This window comes from Labeo rohita, chromosome 20, assembly GCF_022985175.1.
Source record: "Labeo rohita strain BAU-BD-2019 chromosome 20, IGBB_LRoh.1.0, whole genome shotgun sequence".
Lineage (NCBI taxonomy): Eukaryota > Metazoa > Chordata > Actinopteri > Cypriniformes > Cyprinidae > Labeo > Labeo rohita.
In genome coordinates, this window is record NC_066888.1 from 8,870,053 (window position 1) to 8,894,953 (window position 24,901).

The window sequence follows — 24,901 nt, forward strand, 5'->3', positions numbered from 1 at the left end:
ATAATAATTATTATTATTATTATTATAAATGTTTTTTAAGCAAAATGATTTCTGAAGGTTTATGTGACTGGAGTAGTGATGCTAAAAAATCAGCTTTGAAATCACAGGAATAAATTACATTTTAAAATATTTAAATAGAAAACAGTTGTTTTAAATAGTAAAAATATTTAATTTGTTTTGATAATATTCAATATTTTTCTTCACACGGTAGCTATAAATGGATTAAATGGGCTGTATAACACAATTAATTACAATTTAATTACAATATAAAAATATACTTGAACGTGTATGACAGCGTCTAATTGTGTTGGTTAATTATTACACTTTTATAACATGTAAAACAGCAAATGACGGATCACTTCACATATCAGCATTTTTCAAGTCCAAAAAAGTTTGAACTCCACTGAAAGGAAAAGCAATTGAAAAATGAGAGCTGGCAGTGTTAAAAGTCTCCAGTAGGTGGCGGCATGAGATTAGATTCAATAAATTCAGTTTCTATGGAACAATCCAAAACAAACATTTCAAATAATCAAGTATAAATCCACATGATTCATGATTGCACTTTATTCCATTAGGAGGTAAAAAAAAAATGAAAAAAAGCTAAACCGCTCTTCAGTATATAGACCAAAATGCAGTGCATAATATATGTGTGTGTACTGTATATATTTATTATATATAAATACATAATAAATAAATATAAAATAAAATAACTACAATAAACCTAAAATTAAATTTAAAGCACAAAAGAAAGTGATCTGATCAAAAGAAGAGGACTAAACTTCATTTATTAGCATAGTGAGAGCAGTTTCCCACAGGACCAGTGACTCTCAGTGGAAGATGGTTGTCGTAGTAACAACACCGAAATAGCTCAAGCGTCACTAGACAGCGCAACTGCAAACTGCAAATGTTCCTGCACTGCAACAGCACAATAGCCATTAAAATGCTCCCCTTTAAATCAACCACATGCACCAGGGAAGAGGAATCCGCCCTCAGAATGAGTTCTAACACACACTGAGGCCCAGACTGCTGTCACTGACAAATGACGGATTGAGCTGCTGCTGTTATTACTAGTGTTACTAAAGCCGCCAGTGATTTATAGAGCTGAGAGTCATATTCAGCCTGGCACTCACTGGGGCTTCTAAGAAGAGTCTGGCACAGTTCATGTGTGAATACGAGGTTAGGGTTATTACAGAATAAATTCATTCAAAATAGGTTTTGTGTGTGTGTACTGTATATATAAATACACATGCATGTGTGCATGTATTTCTTTATAAATTAAAAAGATCTATATATAAAATTAATTATATATATATATATATATATATATATATATATATATATATATATATATATATTATTTAAGCTTAAGCTTAACTTATTTTTTATGGTAAAATAAGTTTTTTACAAATATTAATTTCAGTATTATCAATTAATTTTTAAGGAGTCATAACAAAATAAATGAACAAATAAAAAGTAAAAATCTTTTGAAAGTCTAATTTAAAACAGGTCAAGTTCTTTAGTAATTATCTTGATTTCATACCTTTTTTAGTGCTGTCTAACAATTATTCACGTTTAAAATAAGTTTTGTTTACATACGTGTGTGCTGTGTATATTTATTTATGTGTATATGTATTATGTATTTTCAAAATATATATACTGTGTATTTATTAATGCATAATAAATATATTAATATTATTCATGATTAGTCGTTAATATAAATACACACACATGTATGTATATATTTAATTTATTTATATATTTAAAAATATATATCAAATTAATTATATGAATATAAATATATGCAGATAAATATTTTACAAATATATACTGTGTATTTATATATACATAATAAATATATATACAGTACACACACATATATATTATGTAAACAAACTTATTTTGGATGCAGTTAATCATGATTAATTTTTTTACGGCACAAGAATGTATTTTTACACCTTGAATACATGAGTATAATTTATTTATTAAGATTAAAACTTATATAAGATTAAAACTTATTTTTCATGGTGAAAAGTTTTTTTTTTTTTTACAAATATTAATTATTCATTATCAATTCATAGTCATAACACAAAAATAAATTAAATACAAAGGAAAAATCATATAACATCTAATTTAAATTAGGTGAAGCTCTTTAGTAATTATCTTGATTTCATACCATTTTCTAGTGCTGTCAAATGATTAATCATGATTAATCACATTCAAAATAAATTTTGTTTACATGTGTGTACTGTGTATATTTGTTATGTATACATAAATACACATGCATGTATATATATATATATGTATATATAAAAAATATATGAATATAACTATTTTCAAAAAATATATACTGTGTATATTTATATATTCATAATAAATATATACAGGACACACACACACATATTTTATGTAAACAAAAACTTTTATTTTGGATGTGATTAATCATGATTAATCGTTTTTCAGCACGAGTAATAATGTATTTTCTTTCCCTCGAATACATGAGTATAATTTGTTTATTAAGCTTAAAACTTATTTTCACGATGAAAAGTAGGTTTTTTTTTTTGTTTTTACAAATATGAATTATTCATTATCATCAATTATTTTTAAAAAAGTCATAACACATGACATTTTACAATCTGAACTAACCTTGTCTAGTAATAAAAAGGTCAAATTAACCGATATTTGAACAAACTTTAATGCTCATTTCAAAGCATTTTTATTCATTATGATATCAGGACAGTTGACATTTTTGATTTTATGTCTCGTGTATTCAAGTCACTGTAGGTATGAATTGAATTTTTAATGTATTCTGAAATAAATTAACAGACCTGGACAAAAAATGAGCGCCAATAACTTTTAAAAATTGTTCATAAGAAAACTGTGACAGCATTTGTGTATTGGGTGCGTCTCTTCATAAAATTATCAGTAACAGGCAAGTGAAGCAAACAGAAAATAAACATGGGTGTGGTTAACGTACAAAAGCAGATTCAATATTTTAATCAGACATTAATACGGCTCATAAACGCTTCACAATGGTGTCATCTCAAAATACTTTAGTATTAGTTTGTTACAAAAATACGAAACGTGCTGCATATCAGTGTATTCTTATCAGTGCCTGGAAGATTTCAGTAACCACACATCATACAAAAACGCATCAATCTGTTCTCTGATAGTCTAATAATATAGATTTAAAACTTAAAACATGTTCCTGTTTAGATCCGTCACATAGCAGCAGGTTAGAGATCAACTTCAATCTCTCATTTAATCGGTTTAGTCAAGTAGAAAATGATTGTCTTCATCACAAGGCGGCAAGAGAGATAAAAAAAAAAGTGAAGAAGAGGAGACTCCACTATTTTCAGTTCAAGGACACTTTGATAGGAGCAAACAGAGGATGGAGCTGAATATTTATGGACAGAGAGACAGACAGAGGTGTGTGTGTGTTTGTGTTTTTCAGTCAGTAGCAGTAGAGGAGGTTATGTGCGTGTTTTCCTCTTGTCGTCGAAGAGGCTGCGCAGCAGGTACACCTGGACCCCGGATACGACCACCATGATAACAAGGTTGGTACACGACCACAGGTTGACCCGTTCGTAGTTGCTCTCCTGCAGGTTGCGGTCGCGGGCTTCGAAGGCTCTCAGCAACGTCTGGATCTGAAGACTCTTTCCCAGGCGAGATTTCACACTGTTGATGGTGTCCTGCAAGGAAAAACACTCAGAATGTAAAACTTAATTACATACACTAACATTGAAAAGTCTGATTTTCAAAGATTTGCTTTGAAAGAAGTCTCCTGTGCTAAACAACGCTGTATTTATGTGATCAAAAATACAGTAAAATAGTGATATATTATTACAATTTAAAACAACTGTTTTCCATTTTAATATTTTTTAAAATGTAATTTATTTCTGTGATCCAAAGCTGAATTTTCAGCATCATTACTCCAGTCTTCAGTGTCACATGATCCTTCTGAAATCATTCTAATATACTGATTTGCTGCTCATGAACACTGTATCATTTTGATCAATTTAATGCATCACTGCTGAATAAAAGTATTGTTTTTATTCCAAAATAAATACATACATAAATAACTATTTGACTCCAAACATTTGAACGGTAATGTACAGTTAAGGTCGAAGGTTTACATACACCTTGCAGAATCTGCAAAATGATCCCTCTTAAAAATAAGAGGAATTATACAAAATGCGTATTATTTTTTTTATTTAGTACTGACCTGAATAAGTCATTTCACATTAAAGACATTTACATATAATTCACAAAAGAAAATAATAGTCGAATTTATAAAAATGACCATGTTCAAAAGTTTACATACACTTGATTCTTACACTGTGTTTTTGCATGATCGATCCACAGCTGTTTTTTTGTTTAGTGATAGTTGTTCATGAGTCCCTTGTTTGTCCTGAACAGTTAAACTGCCTTCTGTTTTTCAGAAACATCCTTCAGGTCCCACAAATTCTGTGATTTTTCAGCATTTGTGTGTATTTGAACCCTTTCCAATAATGACTGTATGATTTTGAGATCCATCTTTTTACACTGAGGACAACTGAGGGACTCATATGCAACTATTACAGAAGATTCAAAAGCTCACTGATGCTTCAGAAGAAAAAACTACGCATTAAGAGCCGGGGGATGTAAACTTTTGAACAGAATAAAGATGTGTACATTTTTCTTATTTTCCCTAAATATCTTTTTTTTTCATTTAGTACTGCCTTTCAGAATCTACAGAAAATAACCTACTATGTTTCCCAGAAAACCAAATAAGTTAAATTTACCCTGATCTTCAAATTCAAAAAGTTTTCACCCGCTGGCTCTTAAAGGAGAAGTCCACTTTCAAAACAAAGATTCACATGTAATGTACTCACCCTCTTGTCATTCAAGATGTTCATGTTTTTCTTTCTTCAGTCATAAAGAAATGATGTTTTTTTGATGAAAACATTTCTGCATTTTTCTCCATATAATGGACTGATATGGTGTCCCGATTTTGAACTTCCAAAAGGCAGTTTAAATGCGGCTTCAAACGATCCCAAATGCGGTTGTAAACGATCCCAGCCGAGGAAGAAGGGTCTTATCTAGCGAAACGATTGGTTATTTTCATAAAAAAACCCTCAATTTAAATACTTTTTAATCTCAAACGCTCATCTTGTCTTGCTCTCCCTGAACTCTGTGTATTCTGGCTCAAGACAGTTAGAGTATGTCGAAAAACTCCAATCGTATTTTCTCCCTCAACTTCAAATATCATTTCAAAATCATCCTACATCGCTGCAAAAGTACCGACACAGTCCTTGCAAAGTGAACATGCAAAGAAGATCAAACACCCTTAACAAAAAACGTAAAACAGCGATATAGGACAATTTTGAAGTTGAGGGAGAACATGAGATGGGAGTTTTTTGACATACCCTAACTGTCATGAACTGGAAAAAAAAAAAGTGTAAGACAAGACAAGCATTTGATAAGACCTTTCTTCCTCGGCTGGGATCACATTTGAGATTGTTTGAAGCCGCATTTGAACTGCATTTTGGAAGTTCAAAATCGGGGCACCATATCAGTCCATTATATGGAGAAAAACGCTAAAATGTTTTCCTCAAAAAAACAATTTCTTAACGACTGAAAAAAGAAAAACATGAACATCTTGGATGACAAGGGGGTGAGTACATTATCTGTTCTGGAAGTGGAGTTCTCCTTTAATGCATTGTGTTTTCTTCTGAATCAGTGAGTGTTTAAACCTTCTGTAATAGTTGCATATGAGGCCCTCAGTTGTGCTCAGTGTGAAAAGATGGATCTTAAAATCATACAGTCATTGTTGGAAAGGGTTCAAATACACACAAATGCTGAAAAACCAAAGAATTTGTGGGACCTGAAGGAGTTTTTCTGAAGAACAGCAGGCAGTTTAACTGTTCAGGACAAACAGGAGACTCATGAACAACTATCACTAAACAACAACAACAAAAAAAACACACAGCTGTGGATCAATCAGGTAACAACACAGTATTAAGAATCAGGTGCATGTAAACTTTTGAATGGGGTCATTTTTATAAATTCAACTATTATTTTGTCTTGTGGACTATATGTAAACATCTTTTAAGTGAAACATCTTATTCAGATCAGTACTAAATAAAAAAATAATAATGTGCATTTTGTATGATCCCTCTTATTTTGGTTAAATAATTAACATTTTGCAGATTCTGCAGGTGTAAGTAAACTTTTGACCTCAACTGTATGTTCCCACACAGTTCCTTTATGGTAGTTCAGAGAGTGTTTGTGTGTTTTGGAGGATGAAAAGAAGACAAATTGTGTTGTTAATCAGTATTCTCAACAATTAAACCTCAAATAATTTTATTATGTCTTCAAGATTAAAAGAAAAATAACCAACAGCCGAGACATAAAGTCACGATAATATCTCCACTTTGAAACAATGGCAGGTAAACAAAGTCAGCTCAAGCACTTTTGGCCCAATAGGAACACACAATTTCCTGCACAGATGTGATTATAATTAGAAAAACTTCCTGTTGCTTCCTAAAATGGCTTGTTAGCACAGAATTAGTTTAAATATACTTCTTTCAAAAAGAAAAAAAAAGGGATAGTTCATCCCAAAATAAAAATTCTGTCATTAATTACCCGTAAGACGTTTGTTCATCTTCAGAGCACAAATGAAGATGTTTTAGATTAAATCCGAGAGCTTTCTGAAAACAAAAATAATGACTTTATTCAACAAATTTTCTATTCCGTGTCAGTTTTTGACGCACGTTCACAAGAGTACCACAATGTACGTCAAAAACTGACACGGATAAGAAGAAATTATTGAAAAAGTCATTATTTTTGTTGTTTTTTGTGCTCAAAAAGTATTCTTATAGCTTCGTAAAATTACGGTAGAACCATTGATGTCATGGACTATTTTATCGATGTTCAACCTTTTCTGGGTCTTGAATGTAGTAGTTGTGTTGCTGTCTATACAGGGTCAGAAAGCTCTCGGATTTCATCAAAAACATCTTAATTTGTGTTCAGAAGATGAACGAAAGTATTACGGGTTTGGAACAACATGAGTGTGAGTAATAGCAGTCAGGGTCACATTGACGCCACCTGCTGCACTGCATGCTGGTAGCTGGCATGCCTTGTCAGGTTATCTACATTACTTTGGTTCAAACAAATGTCACCTTAACAGACAGACTGACTACCGCCATATGCTCAGTGAAACCTGAGTATTCAAGCCTAAACACTGACATATGTGAATAGAAAGTTAATTACTCCACTTTCTTGAAATTAAAACATCGTAAAAGTCAATTTAAGCACAACTTAAGTGCATTTTAGGATTGTCAGTGACATATTCATGAACTGAACAATAGTCTGGCTTATCCACATTCCATATAACAATAGTTTGGGGCTACCACACCTTTTGACCAGCGAATTCCCAATACATATTTCCTGTTGCTCCTCATTACAAACTTTTGAATTTAAATTTATAAACAATCATTTAATAAAAATTACCCTCACACAGAGCAACTTCTCGTTAAATACTGCAGCGCTGAGCAGAACTAGAAAAATGTAGACTGAATATTTTATTGTAGAATTTTATTAAATCCTTTTCCAGAAGTGGAAAGGTTCCTTCATGTTTCTGGTACTTTTAATAACCCTGGGAACCCTGACAGTTTTACAAATATTAAAAGCTATATTCACAATTCAAAAGTTTGCAGTCAAGATTTATTTTTAAATATGTCTCTTATGCATACCAAAGCTGCATTTTTTAAAATAAAAAAATACAGTAAAAACAGCAATACTGTGAAAAATATTAAGTTTTCTATTTGAATATATTTTAAAATGAATTATTCCTGTGATGAATTTCAGCAGCCATTCCTCCAGAATATTTGCAGCTTAAAAACATTTCTTTTATTATTAGCATCAAAAATAGCTTAATATTTTTGTGGAAACTATATTTTTCTGTATTTTTTTAAAGTTTAAAGAACAGCATTTATTTATTTATTTTTTAATTATAGATGTCTTTACTGTCACTTTTGATTAATTTAACGCATTCTTGCTGAATAAAAGTAGTAGTAATTTCATTCATTAATTTATTCATTCCAAAAAAAATCTACTGACCCCAAACTTTTGAACGGTACTGTACATCAGGCACCGACTGAGATGCTCTCATCTAAAAGTGTTTTTCTTTGGCACATGTTGTTTTTACCATGATATCTTCCAGCTTCATGTCCAGAAGGTCTGCTCCCTGCACGTATGCTTTCCAGTCCTCCGATTCCTCACCGTCCCCCATGTTGTCCAAAATCAACTCAAAGAAGATGACTTTCTCAGAAACCGCACTGAATGTGTTATCAAAACAGAACATGTAGTCTCCCTCTTCTGTTTCCACTCTGAGGTAAAAAAGGTCAAAGCAGAGTTAAGCTCAGTGTGTATGTATGACTAACCTGTGATCATGGGTAAAACTTACGTATGAACCCCATCGGACTTCCTGTAGTCGGTGGCTACGATGTGACCGCTGGGCGACTGTAAGTAGAAGTCTACATCTAGACTGGCTCCATCCAGAACCTGCACACAGACACATAGTCAACAGAAATGTCTGCTGATTCTGCCTCATAACATGAAGGTTTGAGCTTACTATGGGCATGGTACAGAATTAGTACACAAGTCTACAGAATCACAGTCCTTCTGGTGCTTCTCTTTCTCCAAAAATGACCTTTAGCTTTATTGTGTCACTTCTCCAACTTCTGTTGTGTTGCAACTTCAAGCTTGATTTTCATAATGCAACATACTGTATTGCATTAGATCATGTATGAAGGACAATTTTTGCAGTTTGTTTTGCAACCAAAGGGCAAAGAAGGGCTAATTATGAAGAAAAACATTTTCTTTGATATACACTACTAGTCCAAAGATTTTTAATGTTTTTTAAAGTCTCTTCTGCTCACCAAGCCTGCATTTATTTGATCCAAAATAAGCTGTAATGTTGTGAAATATTTTTAGTATCTAAAATAACTGCTTTTTATTTGAATATATTTTAAAAGGTAATTTATTCTTGTGATCAAAGCTACATTTTCAGCATCATTACTGCAGTCCTCAGTGTCACATGATCCTTCAGAAATCATTCTAATAGGCTGATTTGATGTTCATAAGACATTTTTATTATGTAGTATTGTCAATATTTAAAATAATTAAGTGTGTGTGTGTGTGAGGGGGTAGGGTTATAAAAATTGATGCTTTTATTTAGCAAAGATGCTTTAAATTGATCAGAAGTGAAGATAAAGACATTTATAATTTAACAAAGCATTTCTATTTCAGATAAACGCTGTTCTTCTAAACTTTCTATTCATCAAAGAAACCTGAAAAAATTATATTTAGCTGTTTTCAACATAATAATAATAATAATAATAATAATGATATTATAACATTATAATATATATATATATATATATATATATATATATATATTTATTTATATTATTTATTTATTTATATTTTATTTTTTTTGAGCAGCAAATCAGAATATTATAATGATTTCTGAAGGATCATTTGACTCGAGTAATGAAGCTAATTCTGCTTTAAAATCACAGGAATAAAGTACATTTTGAAATATATCCATTGTCACCGACATACAGGCTGAATCAGAATGAAGTCTCCAGATGTACCTGGTACTCGATCTCCAGTGAAGCGTCTTTCTTCATAGTCTGGAAGAAGCACTCTTTGCGTCCGGCGGGTAGAGTGAAGGTAAAGTCACTGTCCAGAGACTGTGAAAAAGCGCTGATTAGAGAAACACACAAGGATAAACACGCCACACACACACTCAACACCTCCATACTCCACCGCATCTTACTACACTAATGCTAATACTTTATCGAACACCGACTAAAGTTGTTCTTCTGTAAACTTCAGCAGCTGACCAGGACAGCTCACCAAACGAGTTGGGAATGCTGTTAGTTCAGGACCCCGCCTCACACACGTAGAAATGTTATTAACAATTTCTAAATCTGCCAACACAAGTACTTTCTCTTTTCATAAGATGTTAATAAAGATGTTGTAAAAATGAGTGTGTTTTACGAGAATGTATTAAATATTTATATACACGTACAACGTCCACTGGCATATAACGCGACATCCTGAAATGTTGCATTATGGGAAATGTAGTCTTGGATGCAGAATGTAGTTGTGTACTTTACAGGTGATTAAGCCAGACTCATTTCCGTGAATCGTTTCTTTCCAAAGTACCGGTTATTTTCTCAAATTTTATTCAAAGAATAATCGTTTTCTTTATGCATGATAACACAATAATTTACGAACAAGAAAAGTAGAAAAAGAGAAAAGAAAACGCCAGGGGGGAAATATACAAAGAAATTCAGTTTATACAAACAATGGGTTTTAGTAGGTTAAATAAATGGTAGGCTCAATTGATATAAATATTAATATATATTATAATATTAACATATATTAGTATGTACACATATATGATATATAAAATCTAAACTGTATATATATATGAAATATATTACATAATATATACACAAATACTATAAATACAATATAAATATATAATACATATAATAAATGATTAAATATTAAATATTTATATATATATATATCGATATAAATATATAAGTATTAATAGAATATTAATATATATATATATATATAAATGTGTGTGTTTATATATATATATATATATGAAAAATATATACAATATATATATCACATAATATATAAAAATAATAAATAATATAAATGTAACGTATATAATAAAATAATAAAATATACTTATTATTTATATTATAATAATTATACTTATTAAATATATACATAGATATAAATGATATCTAAGTATTAATATAATATTATTAATATATAATGTATATAATATATTTATTAAATGTGTGTGTGTGTGTATAAATAAATATATATATATTTATATATATATATGAAAATATATTATATAACATATAAATAATAAATACTATAAATGTAATATAAATATAAATATCTTTAATAAAAACATAAATATAATATATATAATACATTATATTTATTACGTGTGTGTGTATATATATATATATATATATATATACACACATAATATATAATTATTAATTTAATATTAATATATATATATATATATATATATATTAATTTAATATAATTTAATATTAATTTAATTTTTTTTACATTATATATAATATTAATTAAATTAAATTAAAATGTATATATATATATATATATATATATATGTGTGTGTGTGTGTGTGTGTGTGTGTGTGTGTGTGTGTTATGCATATACATATTAATATATACATATTATTTATATAATTCTTGGCCAAAATTATTGCGTTTAGAACTTTCTAAATGTTTTCCTTAAATTCTAAAATGAAATTATTATAAACAAAGTTTCTATTTTTTACTTCTATTAGTTTTTTTTATTTATTTTTGACTGTTAAACGGTTTTTGAATTGTTTCTAAAAAAAAAAAAAACTCAAAGAACTGATCTTCCCATGAGAGCTCATTCTCATCTTGTAGATGACAATCATATTTTAAACCCCACAAGAATTAAACAAAAGGATTTAAATATAACAAAGAGGCTTAATTATTCTCTCATATGAATGTTCTAGCAGTATTTCAAATCTCTTATCTTTGAGGTGACGCGTCTGATGATAAAACTTCCAACTCATCTAGACCTCAAAGAATGGGCGGGGTTAAAGTAATACCCGATTCCTATTGGCTGAGGACGGGGCAGCAGGAGCCGTAAGCGTCGGGCAGCCAGAGAAACAGCAGCACAAGCGGACGGGAACTAGTCAGGCAGCGCTTCTCAACGGGGGGTTTGAAACAGAAACTAGCCCAACTGTTCGTTCTGTACCGCGAAACACACCCCCTTACCTTAATACAGTTGTAAACAATTAGCGTTATTAGCTAGTCTCGGCCTCTGTCGTCAGTATTAGAGGTGAATAGATAAAAAGCGAGGATGTTGGTCCCCGCGGGAAGATAATGAAGAAGCTGCGCGTGTTGTTGCTGTGCGCCGTTTTAGCTCTCCTGTGCTGGTGAGTCAAAATATTTTGTTTGTTCAAATACTTTTCTAATGTCTCCACCTGTCAACCTGAGCCATAAAAACACTAATACCTTGACAACGACATAATTTACCGCTTTATCTTTAATGATAGCTTCGTGCTAGATGCTAACGGTAACGTAGTTCGGTAGCCTAAGAGGTGGGATGTATTTTTAAGCTTGGTGACAAAAGACGTCAAATAATGTGAGCCGAATACTGTTTTATATCAGTTATTATTATGGAGTTGTTTACATCTTGTAAAGAAATGTACTGTCAGCCTGTTGAAAGTAGCAGTTGACCACCATCTGTCCATTATGAATATGAATTGTGGATGGATAGTACACAATGTACAGAAAACACACAGCCCACCATGCATTATTATGCTTCCCACTTCTGTATGTGAGCATTTAACAGTTTCAGTAGAAATGTATGTATGTTTTTCATGTTTAAGGCTTTATTGAACTGCTAACGTTTTAATATACAGTAGTATAATTGTCTTTTTATGCTCAGTAAGATGAATTGTGGTCAGTTTTTGTTTTTCTAACTCAGAAACTCGAAATACAGAATGGAATGTCTGAAACGAGAGCAAAAACATTAGACCATTTAAGAAAGCATACAAACACACTGACAATAAACCACTATCAAAAACAAGAAAGAGACATACAAATGCAACCACGAAGGGTAATCATTACATGGTTTGTATATATTTATATAGAGAGATTTATTTTTTTTTTTTTTTTGTATAGTAACTCTTTCAATCTGCGAACCGCTTGAGCTGCATTTATTTAAAAGTAACAGGCTGCCTTCCACTTGGCTGGACTGCTAGAGCCTAAATTTGCCCTGGCTGCTGAAGCAAACTCTTACTTTGTGATATTTTGAGCATGTTTAATGCATTCAAATGTGTATACATCTGTGATAAACTGCGCTTGCTCTCTGTGCCAGGCTGATGTGGTATCCGTGGACAGGTGGTGGATTAGGGATGGTCATATGTTGACTAAGCACACAGGGTGCTGACGCAGGTCGCAGTACCTGGTGTGAGACAAGCACACAATTACACCCTGTGCCTGCTGCCGGACATCCTATCAGATTGATGATTTAAATAATGTGCTGATATGTGAACTTAATAACAGCTGATTATAGAGCTTGTATTACTGTGCTTTTGCACAGCAGTTGATGTGTTAGAAATGTGAGCTGCAACAAGGTAACCTTGTAAGAAAAGGTAGATGGAAAATTTTCAGGATGTCGTATTTTGCCCTTTTCATACCTAATGCCAGTATGAAAAAAAAAACCAGCAACCCACAGTGAGTTGCATAAGAATTGCATCACATGTGCACAAACTCACAACTAATTACTTGTGTTATTGTTATTTGGCACACTTTGCTAGCTTTTATTACTTCATTATGGTTTATTCAAGTTTGCTTTCTCTTTTAGAAAAGAGCAACCTGGTAAGAATCTAAAATCAATGTAAAACAACACATAACATTTTATTCCCCTAATTTGGCTTTGGAAGTAAAACTGCTTTGTATGTAGTTTATTTGAAATATCATGCACAGCATGCACACGACCAGAGACTTGCATTAAGAAGGTAAAATAATGTTTTTTGCTTCAGTTATAAAGTATATCGATCAAACGTGATGATGAAGACATTTATAATTTTGCCAAAGATTTTGATTTCAGATAAATGCTGTTTTTCTGAACTTTCTATTCATCAAAGAAACCTGAAAAAATTATGCTCGGCTGTTTTCAACATCAAAATAATAATAAATGTTTTTTGAGAAGCACATCAAAATATAAGAGTGATTTCTGGAGGATCATGTGACTGGAGTAATGATGCTAAAAATTCAGGTTTGAAATCACAGGAATAAATTACATTTTAAAATATATTCAAATGGAAATCAGTTATTTTAAATAGTAAAAATATTTCAGAATTTTACTGTGTTTGTTTTACCTTGGATCAAATAAATGCAGGTGAGCAGAAGAGACTTCTTTAAAAACATAAAAAAAATCTTACTGTTCAAAAAATTTTGATTGGTACTGTATCAGCGTTTTTAGGAAAGCTTGCAGCACTTGTCTGTAAAAGACAGTTGGATTAAATAAATTCTGAAAGTTCAATCAGATTTGCTGTATTCAAACTGCATGTCATGTGAGCTTAAATTTGAATGATTATATATGTCGTTATGGCTGGTTGAGCACAATGGAGTCATTTTTCCACTTGTTGCTTAGCGAATATCTGATCACAAATGCCTGGGTTCTCAGTGGCTGATGATTTTCAGTGTTTAAGAGTTGTTCTGGCATGTTTGTCTACAAGAAAAAAGTTAAAATTAGAACCGACTCTTGCAACAAGTACTTGTAACAAGTACTTGTAAATACACTCCGTTTTAGTGGTGGTTCTTGATCTACAGTTTGGACAGCTAATGAGCAGTGGAGGTAAAAAAAAGTGGAGGTAAAAAAAAAAAAAGAAAGAGCTTAGAGGGAATAAAGTTAAAATAGTGGGAGAAACACACAGCCTGCAGTTATGGGCAGGACATGGCGCTGCTTTGCCACACAGTCAGACTCACAGCCAAACACTCTTCTCCTCTGCTGCTTATTTTTTTTCTCTCTTCCTTATTCTTTCTTTTCCTCCTCCTGTCCATTTCCTTCTTCCGTACTTATAATAGCTGAGAATGTAGCATGCTGCTGTGACATCTTCCTCCACGCCTCCAGCAACAAAACTCCAAAACTCACAAGCCCATATTTAGACCTTGAATTCTTTGTCAGACATAAACAACTGTCGCCTTTCACAGAACTATTATGAATGCTTTTTAAAAGATTAACTTTGCATGGCATCTTTAAATGTTCAAAGAGTTGCTTGTTTAGGATGATTAGGTGTACTAACTGGCTTGTGCATTACTAGTTGTATGCAGCACGCAGCGCATTACATTAAAAGGTTCAAAACACAGAGGGAAGAGAAACTGATGCGTAGTTTATTATATTTGTGCAACGGTTTGTTGAGCCTTTTTTAAACAGTTTTAAATTTCAGTTACTGTGTGTGAAAAACTATTTATAGTCTTTTCTACTCTCGTGTTTTGTTCTCACAGACACCTGGAAGCAAGTAACATGATTTAGAAACAACATTAAATTCCGGCATGATAAAGTCCTTTTATGCGAAATCACATTTATCCACAAATCAAGTATAGTAATGAGAACCCAGAATGATATTGGAGAGAGGTTTACCGAGCTGACTGTCATAACCGAACGCGACCAGGGTTTGAAGGCTGAATAAATGACTGACTGCCACAGCGGAGAGAAGAGTTTGTGTTAACTTTAATGTAAGGACTTAAATATTCATACATGCCTCACATTAAGCTATCGTATGGCTTGAGAAGACTTGGAATATAGTGCACGAAAACGTTATTGTGCTTTATAATGCTTTTATGCGGCTTAATGGTAACACAGAATAATACGCACAATATCGGATTTGGATCGACCTCTATGACCGATACCCGATCCAAAAAGAATAGCAGGCACATCCCTAGTTGTGACCCTTCATCCCTAGAGAAAAAATTGACCTGCTAAGCATTTCCCACTTGGAGTCTTGGAAACAACACCCCTTGGTCATTGGGTTTATCTTCTCACTTAGCCTTGAGACCATAAAAAGCATAGATGTGCTTAGGGCTGTATAACTTCCTTTTTGAAAACTACACAGGTTTTCATTGTAATTAAAAACGTTCAGATGCGGAGCATTTTTAGATGTTCTTTATTTGTGAACGTGAGCACCGCAGCTCTGTTATGCAGTTCATTTGAGTGAAAACAAACCCTTCTTGGTCTCTTTTGTGGGCACCAGCGCAAGGCCATATGCGGAGGGGCCTCATATTCCCTGTGTGACTAAGTACACAGGTTGCAGTGATGTCAAAACTGCATGGGGAAGCACCCCTTCATTATGAAAATGCACTGGATTTCTAAGTGTGCATTGGTTTCAGTCATGAACAGTGAATTGATCATTCAACTGCCTCTTAAAACATGGAAATGTCAGCATATTGCATGTTGACCTCTCTTCTATAGGGGACGTTTGTGTTCACTCCTCTCAGCATGTAAGTGTGGGCTGACATTTCAACTGTGCACTGTGTTGACCGTAATAAAGCTCTGTAGTTATGACATGTTTGTCGGCCAAGTTAGCATCAGCCTGCAACCCTCGATAAAACACCCAGAAGAATTTTTCCATTGGTTTTGGAGTATTTGCTGAAAATAAGCCTTGCTTATCATAATATATTGTCATAATGTCCAAGTATCTCTAATAAAAATAATCCATTTGCATGAGCACACTCAAGTAAACCTGCATAAGGTAATGTTTAATGTTGTATTTTTGACATCTTTGCTCTAGCCACTTTGCATGATGCAGATGTAGTAAAGAAATGAAAATGCTGCTTTACAACAAGGTGTTAATCTTACTTTCCATATCACAGATTGTGTGATGATATCACCCTTGAAATGCTATGCACGCCTTCCCTAATAATTTTGAAGCTTATGTGATTGTTGCAGCTGGATCTGTGTGGCACATATAGCAGCATGAGGCTGATAATGATTTGGGGGATAATACTTTTAGTCTGAGTAGTAAGCAATGACGTTATATAATCGAGTATTAGATAAGAAGGATTGAATTATAGGAAGGCAGCTGGTCTACCAGCCCCTGTGCTTTGTTTGCTGGTCTGTCATGGTGGTATTGTGTCTCCTGTTGTATGAAGCAGTAGCTTTATTGATTAATGCTGGCAACATTGTATAATAGAGTATAGAAGTGAAATCACTGATCCATGCATATCAAATGCTTTCTCTGAGATCATATATAGGTTGATGTTTTTAAAGTAAAATGACTCAGGCTTGTTCCTCATCCGACCGGTTCCTATTATGTACCCTGAAGACCGAACCTATTGACACAAGAACTCCAGAAATGCATGTTGTAACAATTATTTAGTGATGTGTTTTTCAGTTTACATTGACAGTTTTTAGTTCATGCAGCTGTGTCATAATTCCACTGATTTAAATAAGTCTTAAATACTAAAATGGACACAAAAGTGATTGGTGAAGTCCTGCGTACAGTACCAGAGAAAGGTCTCTCATTTTATTCAAAGGTCACGTTAATATTTCGTCTAGTTGTAATAAGTGACCGCATAAGTGAGCCTTGATTTTTGGGATAATTATGGCCCTATGGTTTCTGCGATTGCAGTCATAAAAATGGAATTTACTGTCAAACGTGGAATATCATGGAATTTGCCCAATTTTTGGATGAAATAATCAAAGCTAGGTCAGTACACTTAAATCAAAATGCGTGTCTGTGAATATTAAGTCTCAAAAATACTATTCAAAAATGAGTCCTGTATGTTCCGTGTGTCTCTGTGTGAATGAATGGTTCAGATGTGCAGTTTCATTTACTATGCACATACTGAAGCGCACATGATGCTTGCCATGTTTCCTGCCTTTGTTGCCTCAGTGAGTATATGAACTAGGGCTGGGGGATTTTTCAGATTTTTATTGACTAATTCAAATATTATTTGAATGTGCGCATGTTAACTGCTCACGTGTGACGCACTCAATGCAGGATTGTAATAGATTATATCGCTTGGTGCCATTCATACAGATGCACATTTATGTTGACAAAGATGCAACATGGGCAGTGGAATAGGAAAAAATGCAAGAGGATGGGAGTTGAACTTTTATCTTGAGCGGCACGTTTTTATAATGCCATTTCATGCATGAGACACAAGCGCAACGGTCAAATGCGTCCATGTTTATATAGAAAAAAACAATGGAAAAGCAGTGCAGTCAAATAAAAAACCTATAAAGAACTACTATGATAGAACTGCTATCATAGTGACAGGCTGGAAGCTGCTGTTCTTATAATATGTATAAGACATATACATATATAGTATAATAAACATATAATATGTTTCTTTAGAGCAACTCTATATCATCATATCATATACAAACAGAAAACCTAAAGGTCTTCATAGCAACCCATCAAAATAAACATTACATTTCAAAAGGCTTTAAAAATGTCATTTTTGTTAATTTAACACCAGTTTATTAAAAGTTAAAAGTGTGCATTTCATGATTTTAATTCTATTAGACATGTTTTCTGATTAATATTTTTTTAATGTAACTATTAAGTTAAGAGTTTAGAAAAATGAAAATGGAAAAAAAACTAATTCCAAAAAAAAAATTAGAGCTAAATTTGGGAAAAATAAATGAATTTGGGAAAAATAAAACCAATTCCACAGGACCCAAGATAATGTGTACAATATTCAGCATTTAAGGCATTAAATAAAGCAGCTTGTTTAAAAATTAAATTAAATTACGATATTATGTCTTTTTCCACAGGGGAAAAAATTCTGCCTTACAAAAAATGTTGCCTAAAACATCCGTACGCACATGATGTTGTTTTAACATCAAGCTAATGTTAATGAATTTGGAGTGACTGTATGCTTCATTTCCATATAAGGGCTTTCCACACAACCTTTCCTTTGAGCCTTTCTTCATAAAACATGAGGCTCTTATGTCTAAGAGACGTGCACCAAGATCTACAACCAATGCCAAGTGTGCCGTCATTAAAACCGGTTCAAACACAAATACCTTTAAAACAGAACCTGATTACGGATGTCCCATTAGCCAGCTGTACATGCACATTTCTGCGTTATTTAGACAAACCTTGCAGCTTGACATGTAAAGCAGCTTTTCTCAGTCTTTCACTGTATGTGATGAAATGCATGATTATAAGGCCACCTAGAGTATGTGCATTTTTTTGCATATGTGTGGTTTCAGTTGCTTTTCATTTTTGCATAAATTTAGAATGCATTTCAGTATGAAAGTTATTGGTGAATCATAATTTGTTTGTAAATAAATCTGCGTTTATACACAGATTTCATGCACAAAAATCTGTGCATACGCATACTTGGTAAATAAGACCCATCGTGAGTGGTGCAAAACACCATTATACTAGGGTGTTGTGGGTGGTTGTTCAGTTATGTGATTACTAGGGTGTTCTGTGTGGTTGCTAGGTGGTTAGCTGGGTGTTCTGGGTGCTTATCAGATGATTGCTCACCGGCCAAACGAGTCCAGCCCAAAGTCTTTGTCATTATTCTGATTCCTAGATATGTCTCGTCCCTTCTTCAGTCCAAGTCAATACACTAATACACTTTAAGGTTGTTCAGTAGCTCTCGGTTGAGTTTGCTCTGCGAGGGGCCTCATTTCCTCATGCCCAGACAACCGAGCAGTCATGCTTTCAGTGAGCCTTGTGTTTATATGCATGTACAAGTTAAAAAGCCATTTGTGCTGCCTCTTATGTAAGTCCATCCCATGAGGGCTGTAACAGTGGGTCCTAGTTGTCATATAAGCCTAACTGTTTTTAGCATGTGGATTGGTATCTGTGGGGAGACAGCCTGACTCAGCGGGAGAAAGGATGACTCTGAACATACTTCAGGCTGGTAGGATGGGGGTTGGTGGGTACGTGAGGTATGCAAGGCCAAAGATCCCGTCCTGTGTCAGAGGCTTTGTTTTTTTAGAAAAAAAGAATGCTGTCCTTTTGGATTCGGATTTCTTATCTTTGATCAAGAAGGCATGTCTTTGCCTTGCTCGTCTGGTATTTTCACTGGAACAACATTTTGTAGTTCCTCAGAATTTCTCACTCCCAGAATTTCAAGTGCAGTGTCACAAAATATTGTGTGAATCTGTGTAGTTCACAACAGTCAACTCTTCTGAGGAACTATTCCTGAACACCGGTTTCCTGTTCGAGTTGTCCCATATGTCCTGCTTGCTTAATGATGAAGGAACCATTCATAATAAGCTGTGACAGCATAAGCTGTATATTGATTCAGTGTGTTGCTAATTTAAACAGTTGAATTTGTTGTTAAGCCTAATTTGTCACTGACCTGATCTTGTAAATAGAGAGGGATCAGTATTCACTTTTTTTTACGAGAAAGTATTCTTGTAGCTTAACTGTAAAAAGTGAGAAGTTGACTTAACTTAAAATTGAGCAAACCTGTTGCCTTAAAATTATTAAGTAAATAATAATAATAAATTAATTAAGTGAACTGTCAAGTTAAGTCAACTTATCACCTTTTAGAGTGTTCATAACATTGCGGTTGAACCACTGATGTCACGTGGACTATTTTAACAATGTTCTTATTACCTTTTCTGAGCAATGCTATATGAGGTTTTGTGGTGTATTTGCTTAATATTCCTAAGTAAAACAGCTTTGTTTGCTTTTGTAAACATGACATCTTACCTCGTGGTGTAACGTACACTTATTTTCTACTTACTGATTCTCACTTCCTTGTCTTGAATTAACACAATCTGTAATATTTGTATCTTTTGGACTAACTCGTTATAAAATAGAACCATTTTTTGTTTTATAACACAGCTGGCAGAGAAGACACTGTTTATTGTGTGAAATATGTGAAATTTAATACAGATGTGATTAATTGGTGAAAAATGTCTGGACAGACACTCCTAATTAGAATGAAATAAAATTATCCTTTATCGAAATGAATTAATATGCTTTAAATCTTTGGCTCGAGAGGCTGAGAAGGAAAATTGGGTTATGTTTAGCTTAATTAAACTGCGTTTTGGACAAACACATTTTGCTGGTGCTTAGACTGGCTCGCTTTTATTTTGCCTTCACTCATTTGGTTTTTTTTCTTCCAGAGCCAGATAGCTCCATTATTGTAGCTTCTCTCTCTGTCTTTGTATTTCTCTTTTCTTTCTCTCAGCCTGTGCAAGCAGTTAGATTAGATCCTGTCAAGCGTAGAGGAACGTCGGAACTCGTCGCTTGGGAAACAAGTGGACGAGTGGACCGAACCAGACAGAGGCTGTCCCCAAATCATCCCTGGAGCCATGTCAACTTTAATACCAATGTTTCCTTCTATTCTCTGAATAAAAACCCAGCACCTGCTCTGTAATTAAATGATGGGAAGAGAGAACAGAACAGGGTATTTTTGGTAAGCAGAAGCAATGAAGTTTAGTAAGTTTCAGTTTAGTTTTCCAGATTCAAAAGAGCTTTGTGGGAGACTTCAGTGTTTTGGTGTTTGAAGAGTGATATTTTGAGAGAGATTCCTCTGTGGGACTGGACTGTTGGTTTATTTTTCCATAAGGGCTAAAATTTTGCACCTTATAATGATTATGCAACATAAGTTGGGTATAAAGGAGTCAATGGACTGAGCTTCTGTCTGTCAGACCTTTGGTTTTGGTCAGTCTAGCTACTTCTAGGTTTACGGTGGTTGTGAAAATCTTCCTATAGCCCATCCCCCACTTCTCCAAGCATAGGGCACATTGTCTGTTTCTTTCTATCCTACACATTCTCCACCCCCTCCCCAGATTGTGTACTAGGACATTTTGTACTAATTGTAAAGGAAGCAGAAAAACCAGCCCATGATGCCTGAGTTGAAGGAGTTAAACACAACAAGGAGTTGTTGATGTCAGAATCTGCAAAATGTTAATTATTTGACCAAAATAAGAGAGATCATACAAAATGCATGTTATTTTTTTATTTAGTTCTGACCTGAATTAGATATTTTACATGAAAGATGTTTACATATAGGAAAAAAGGCATTAAGAGCCATGGTATGTAAACTTTTGAACAGAATGAGGATGTGTACATTTTTCTTATTTTGCCTAAATATCATGTATATTTTTTTCATTTAGTACTGCCCTTCAGAAGCTACAGAAGATACTTGCATGTTCCTCAGAAGACAAAATAAGTTAAATTTACCCTGATCTTCAGATTCAAAAAGTTTACACCCCCCTTAATTCATTGTTTTTCTGGAGCATCAGTGAGCATTTGAACCTTCTGTAGTAGTCTACAGTGGATCTCAAAATATACAGTCATTATTGGAAAGGGTTCAAATACACAAAAATGCTGAAAAACAAAGAATTTGTGGGATTTGAAGGATTTTTCTGAAGAACAGCAGGTAGTTTAACCGTTCAGGACAAACAAGGGACTCATGAACAACTATCACTAAACAAAAAACACAAAAAAACAACTCATTCAGGTAACAACACAGTATTAAGAATCAAGCATATGTACACTTTTGAACAGGGTCATTTTTATAAATTCAACTTTTTTTCTCTTGTGGACTATATGTAAACATCTTCTATGTGAAATATATTATTCAGGTCAGTACTAAATAAAAAATAAGGATTTTGTATGAACCTCTTATTTTGGTTTCAGTTAACATTTTGCAGATTCTGCAAGGTGTATGTAAAGTTTTGAGTTGAACTGTATGCACTCTCTACAATTCAGTAAGCATATGGGCATCAAAAATATAAATTATAGGGACCTGCTTAAAGGTCATTAAAAAGTCAAAGTGAGTGGGTAGCTTTATGCATACATTAAAGACTACATATGCAGTGGACATGTGGTGGTTCAGTCTTTAAGTGATCTAAATGTTTAATGCCTGTATATTGGTTTGCCAAGCTGTTGGTAGTAATGGACAACATGTAGAGTCTTCTAACATCCTCTCTCATTAACTCGCACTGCAGATCAACTGCATTCCCAGTCTCAACATTCCCTAAAGCCACTGATCCTGCTTTTAACCTTTTGTTTTTGTACCTAATAGTTTTTCCCAAATCTTGGAGCTAAAACTTCATACTCTTTGTAGTCCATCCCAGTTGTTTATTCATGAATAATAAACCTTAGACAGTTGTAACATTCATACTTTGAATAAAACTGTTGGCCTGTTTAATTAAAGGAGACACATGCCCCTTTGTACTTTTTAGTTTTTTTATTAGTTTAAATTTTTGATATACGGTTTTATGAGCGCACACACCCGAAACACACACACAGAAAGCAGCTGTCACACGGCATGTGAGTACTAAACTAGTACTAAACTTTCATGTCTTATTACGCTTTAATGGTCAAATACACACAAGTCTGTTATTTATGTGAAGGTAAACAGGTGGGAAAGAAATTGCATGTTTATATTGTGTCTGTGCAGCCAACGACAGAACAGTTAGCATGCTTTGCTTAAACTTTTGCCGTGACGTTAGAACTGCTACACTGTTGTCACTTGCAAAAACACAGTGGCTGCGCCATAGAGGGAAGCATGCAGATTAAGGGTGGTAATATTATAATAAGATCCCCTTCATTTTTTCACAAGCTTGTCCTTTTTCATGTTTTCTAGGTTGGTAGATGCACCAGGGACCCGATTACAGCACTTAAACACAGAAAAAGTCAGATTTTCCTGACATGTTATGTTAGTTTAATCTTTCTTTTATTGCTACTGTAAATGTTTAAACCTTATACTCCAGTCCACACCCAGTAGGTGGCTAATAGTGTGCACAATATATTCAGTGGGCTTACTTGGTGGCATTAAAACCAGGATATAGATTATAGTTTACAAGCAAATGACAAGCGTATGATGGTAGAAGTTAAACAATACTGAAAATACGGTTCTGTTTTGTGACGTCATTTTAAAGATTTTTTTATTCAGCTTACGTAAGTCCACTAGACTGCAAGTGTACATTGAAGTGTGCCATTTGGGACAGGGCCAAATTGCCTTATCGGAAGGTCGCATTTCTATGGTCTGTATGCCTATAGTAAGTCTTATGTCAACATGTTGAGCTGTGGTGTTGAGTTTCCTGTGGCATAGTTGTTAGACGCAGATCAGATCCTATGATGTATGTGGCAGGACAAAAACAGATATTTGATATTTGGCAGAAAGAATGATTAAATGACACTGGTGATATATTGTCTTGCTTTTTGTTTTTGCTTGTTTCTGACAAAAGATGATTGTTAAATTATTATTATTATTATTATTATTATTATTATTATTATTATTATTATTATTATTTTTAAATGAGCAAATAGGGGACAGAATAACTTGTCACCTAAATGCGGAAAGGCATGATGGTCAGGTTTCTTTGTTATTGTCATGCATGCCATTGTTGATGGGCTTATCCTGAATCTCATTTGGAGATGGGATTTAGATACTCTGCTCTTGGTGTTGTCACACCATACTTCTGGCATCAACTAAGGGTTCATATTATTGGAAACAAGGTTAGCATGAAACAAGGTTAGCATGAAAAACCCTGCCCAGTCTTGGATAAACATAGTGCATATTCTGCTTCCTGTTGAGCCTGTTGAGGAAGTCAGGCATTGCATTTCAGTCGATGGCTTTAAAGGATTAGCTCACTTCCAATATAATAATTTAGTGAAAATTTACTCACCACCATGTTATCCAAGATGTTCATGTCTTTCTGTCTTCAGTCAAGAAGAAATTAATGTTTTTGAGGAAACATTCCAGGATTTTTCTCCATATAATGGACTTCAATGGGGGTCAACAGCGAAGGGTCTTATCTAGCAAAACAAGCAGTCATTTTTTAAAAAAATGAAAATGTATATATTTGTTAGCCACAAATGCTCATCTTGTACTAGCTCAACCTCACACATTACATAATCACACACTCATAACGTAGGCGAAAGTACAGCCCCAGTGTTTACAAAGCAAAGTGCAAACGCCCTTTATGAAAAAAGATAAAATGATGCTGGAGAAGAAAATGAGTTTTTCGCCCTACCCTACCTTACTAACTGCCCTTCAGTGTAGGGATTTTTGAGTTGGACTAAGCAGGTGTTTTGATTTGTAAAGCAGACCTCATCTGAACCATATCTTCTTGTTGTGAATCATTCTTGCTATGTTAGTGGAAGACGTGATGCTGCAGTGACTGTGCATGCATAATGATGAGATCCAGTGCTAGTTTCTTCATCCGGGCTAGAATAATCCTGTGCTCTGTGACGTGTTTACAGACATGGTCAGGTCGCATTAGCTGCATGAACGGCTGCAACTTGTGATTCAATCCGGCTTCTAGAAATTTCTGCCTTGTTCCATTAGATATGCCTCTTGGT

The 24,901-nt window shown here is 33.7% G+C and overlaps 2 protein-coding genes across 6 annotated transcripts in view; one reads left to right on the forward strand and one right to left on the reverse strand.

Moving 5' to 3' along the window:
- Positions 1–3,240: 3,240 nt before the first annotated feature.
- Positions 3,241–9,992, reverse strand: tmed5 (transmembrane p24 trafficking protein 5). Its single transcript, XM_051092197.1, has 4 exons — positions 9,639–9,992; positions 8,447–8,544; positions 8,189–8,369; positions 3,241–3,689 (listed from the first exon to the last, which is right to left on the reverse strand). The coding sequence occupies exons 1-4, from the start codon at positions 9,816–9,818 to the stop codon at positions 3,471–3,473; spliced, it is 678 nt and encodes a 225-aa protein (XP_050948154.1). The 5' UTR covers positions 9,819–9,992; the 3' UTR covers positions 3,241–3,470.
- Positions 9,993–11,750: 1,758 nt separating this feature from the next.
- The window catches only part of suco (SUN domain containing ossification factor), a 66,877-nt gene continuing 53,726 nt past the window's right edge, over positions 11,751–24,901 (forward strand). For all 5 annotated transcript variants that reach the window (XM_051138203.1, XM_051138204.1, XM_051138205.1 and 2 more), the window contains exon 1: positions 11,751–12,028. In XM_051138203.1, the coding sequence (XP_050994160.1) occupies positions 11,976–12,028 (53 nt within the window). In that variant the 5' untranslated portion in view covers positions 11,751–11,975. The remainder of the gene's footprint in view (positions 12,029–24,901) is intronic.

Excerpts from the sequence above, each read along its gene's own strand:
- tmed5 (XM_051092197.1), bottom strand. The coding sequence starts at position 9,818 with ATGCGGTGGAGTATGGAGGTGTTGAGTGTGTGTGTGGCGTGTTTATCC. Across the intron at positions 8,370-8,446 it reads AAGTCCGATGGGGTTCATAC|AGTGGAAACAGAAGAGGGAG; the intron begins GTAAGTTTTACC and ends TTTTTACCTCAG. Across the intron at positions 3,690-8,188 it reads TGAAGCTGGAAGATATCATG|GACACCATCAACAGTGTGAA; the intron begins GTAAAAACAACA and ends TTTTCCTTGCAG.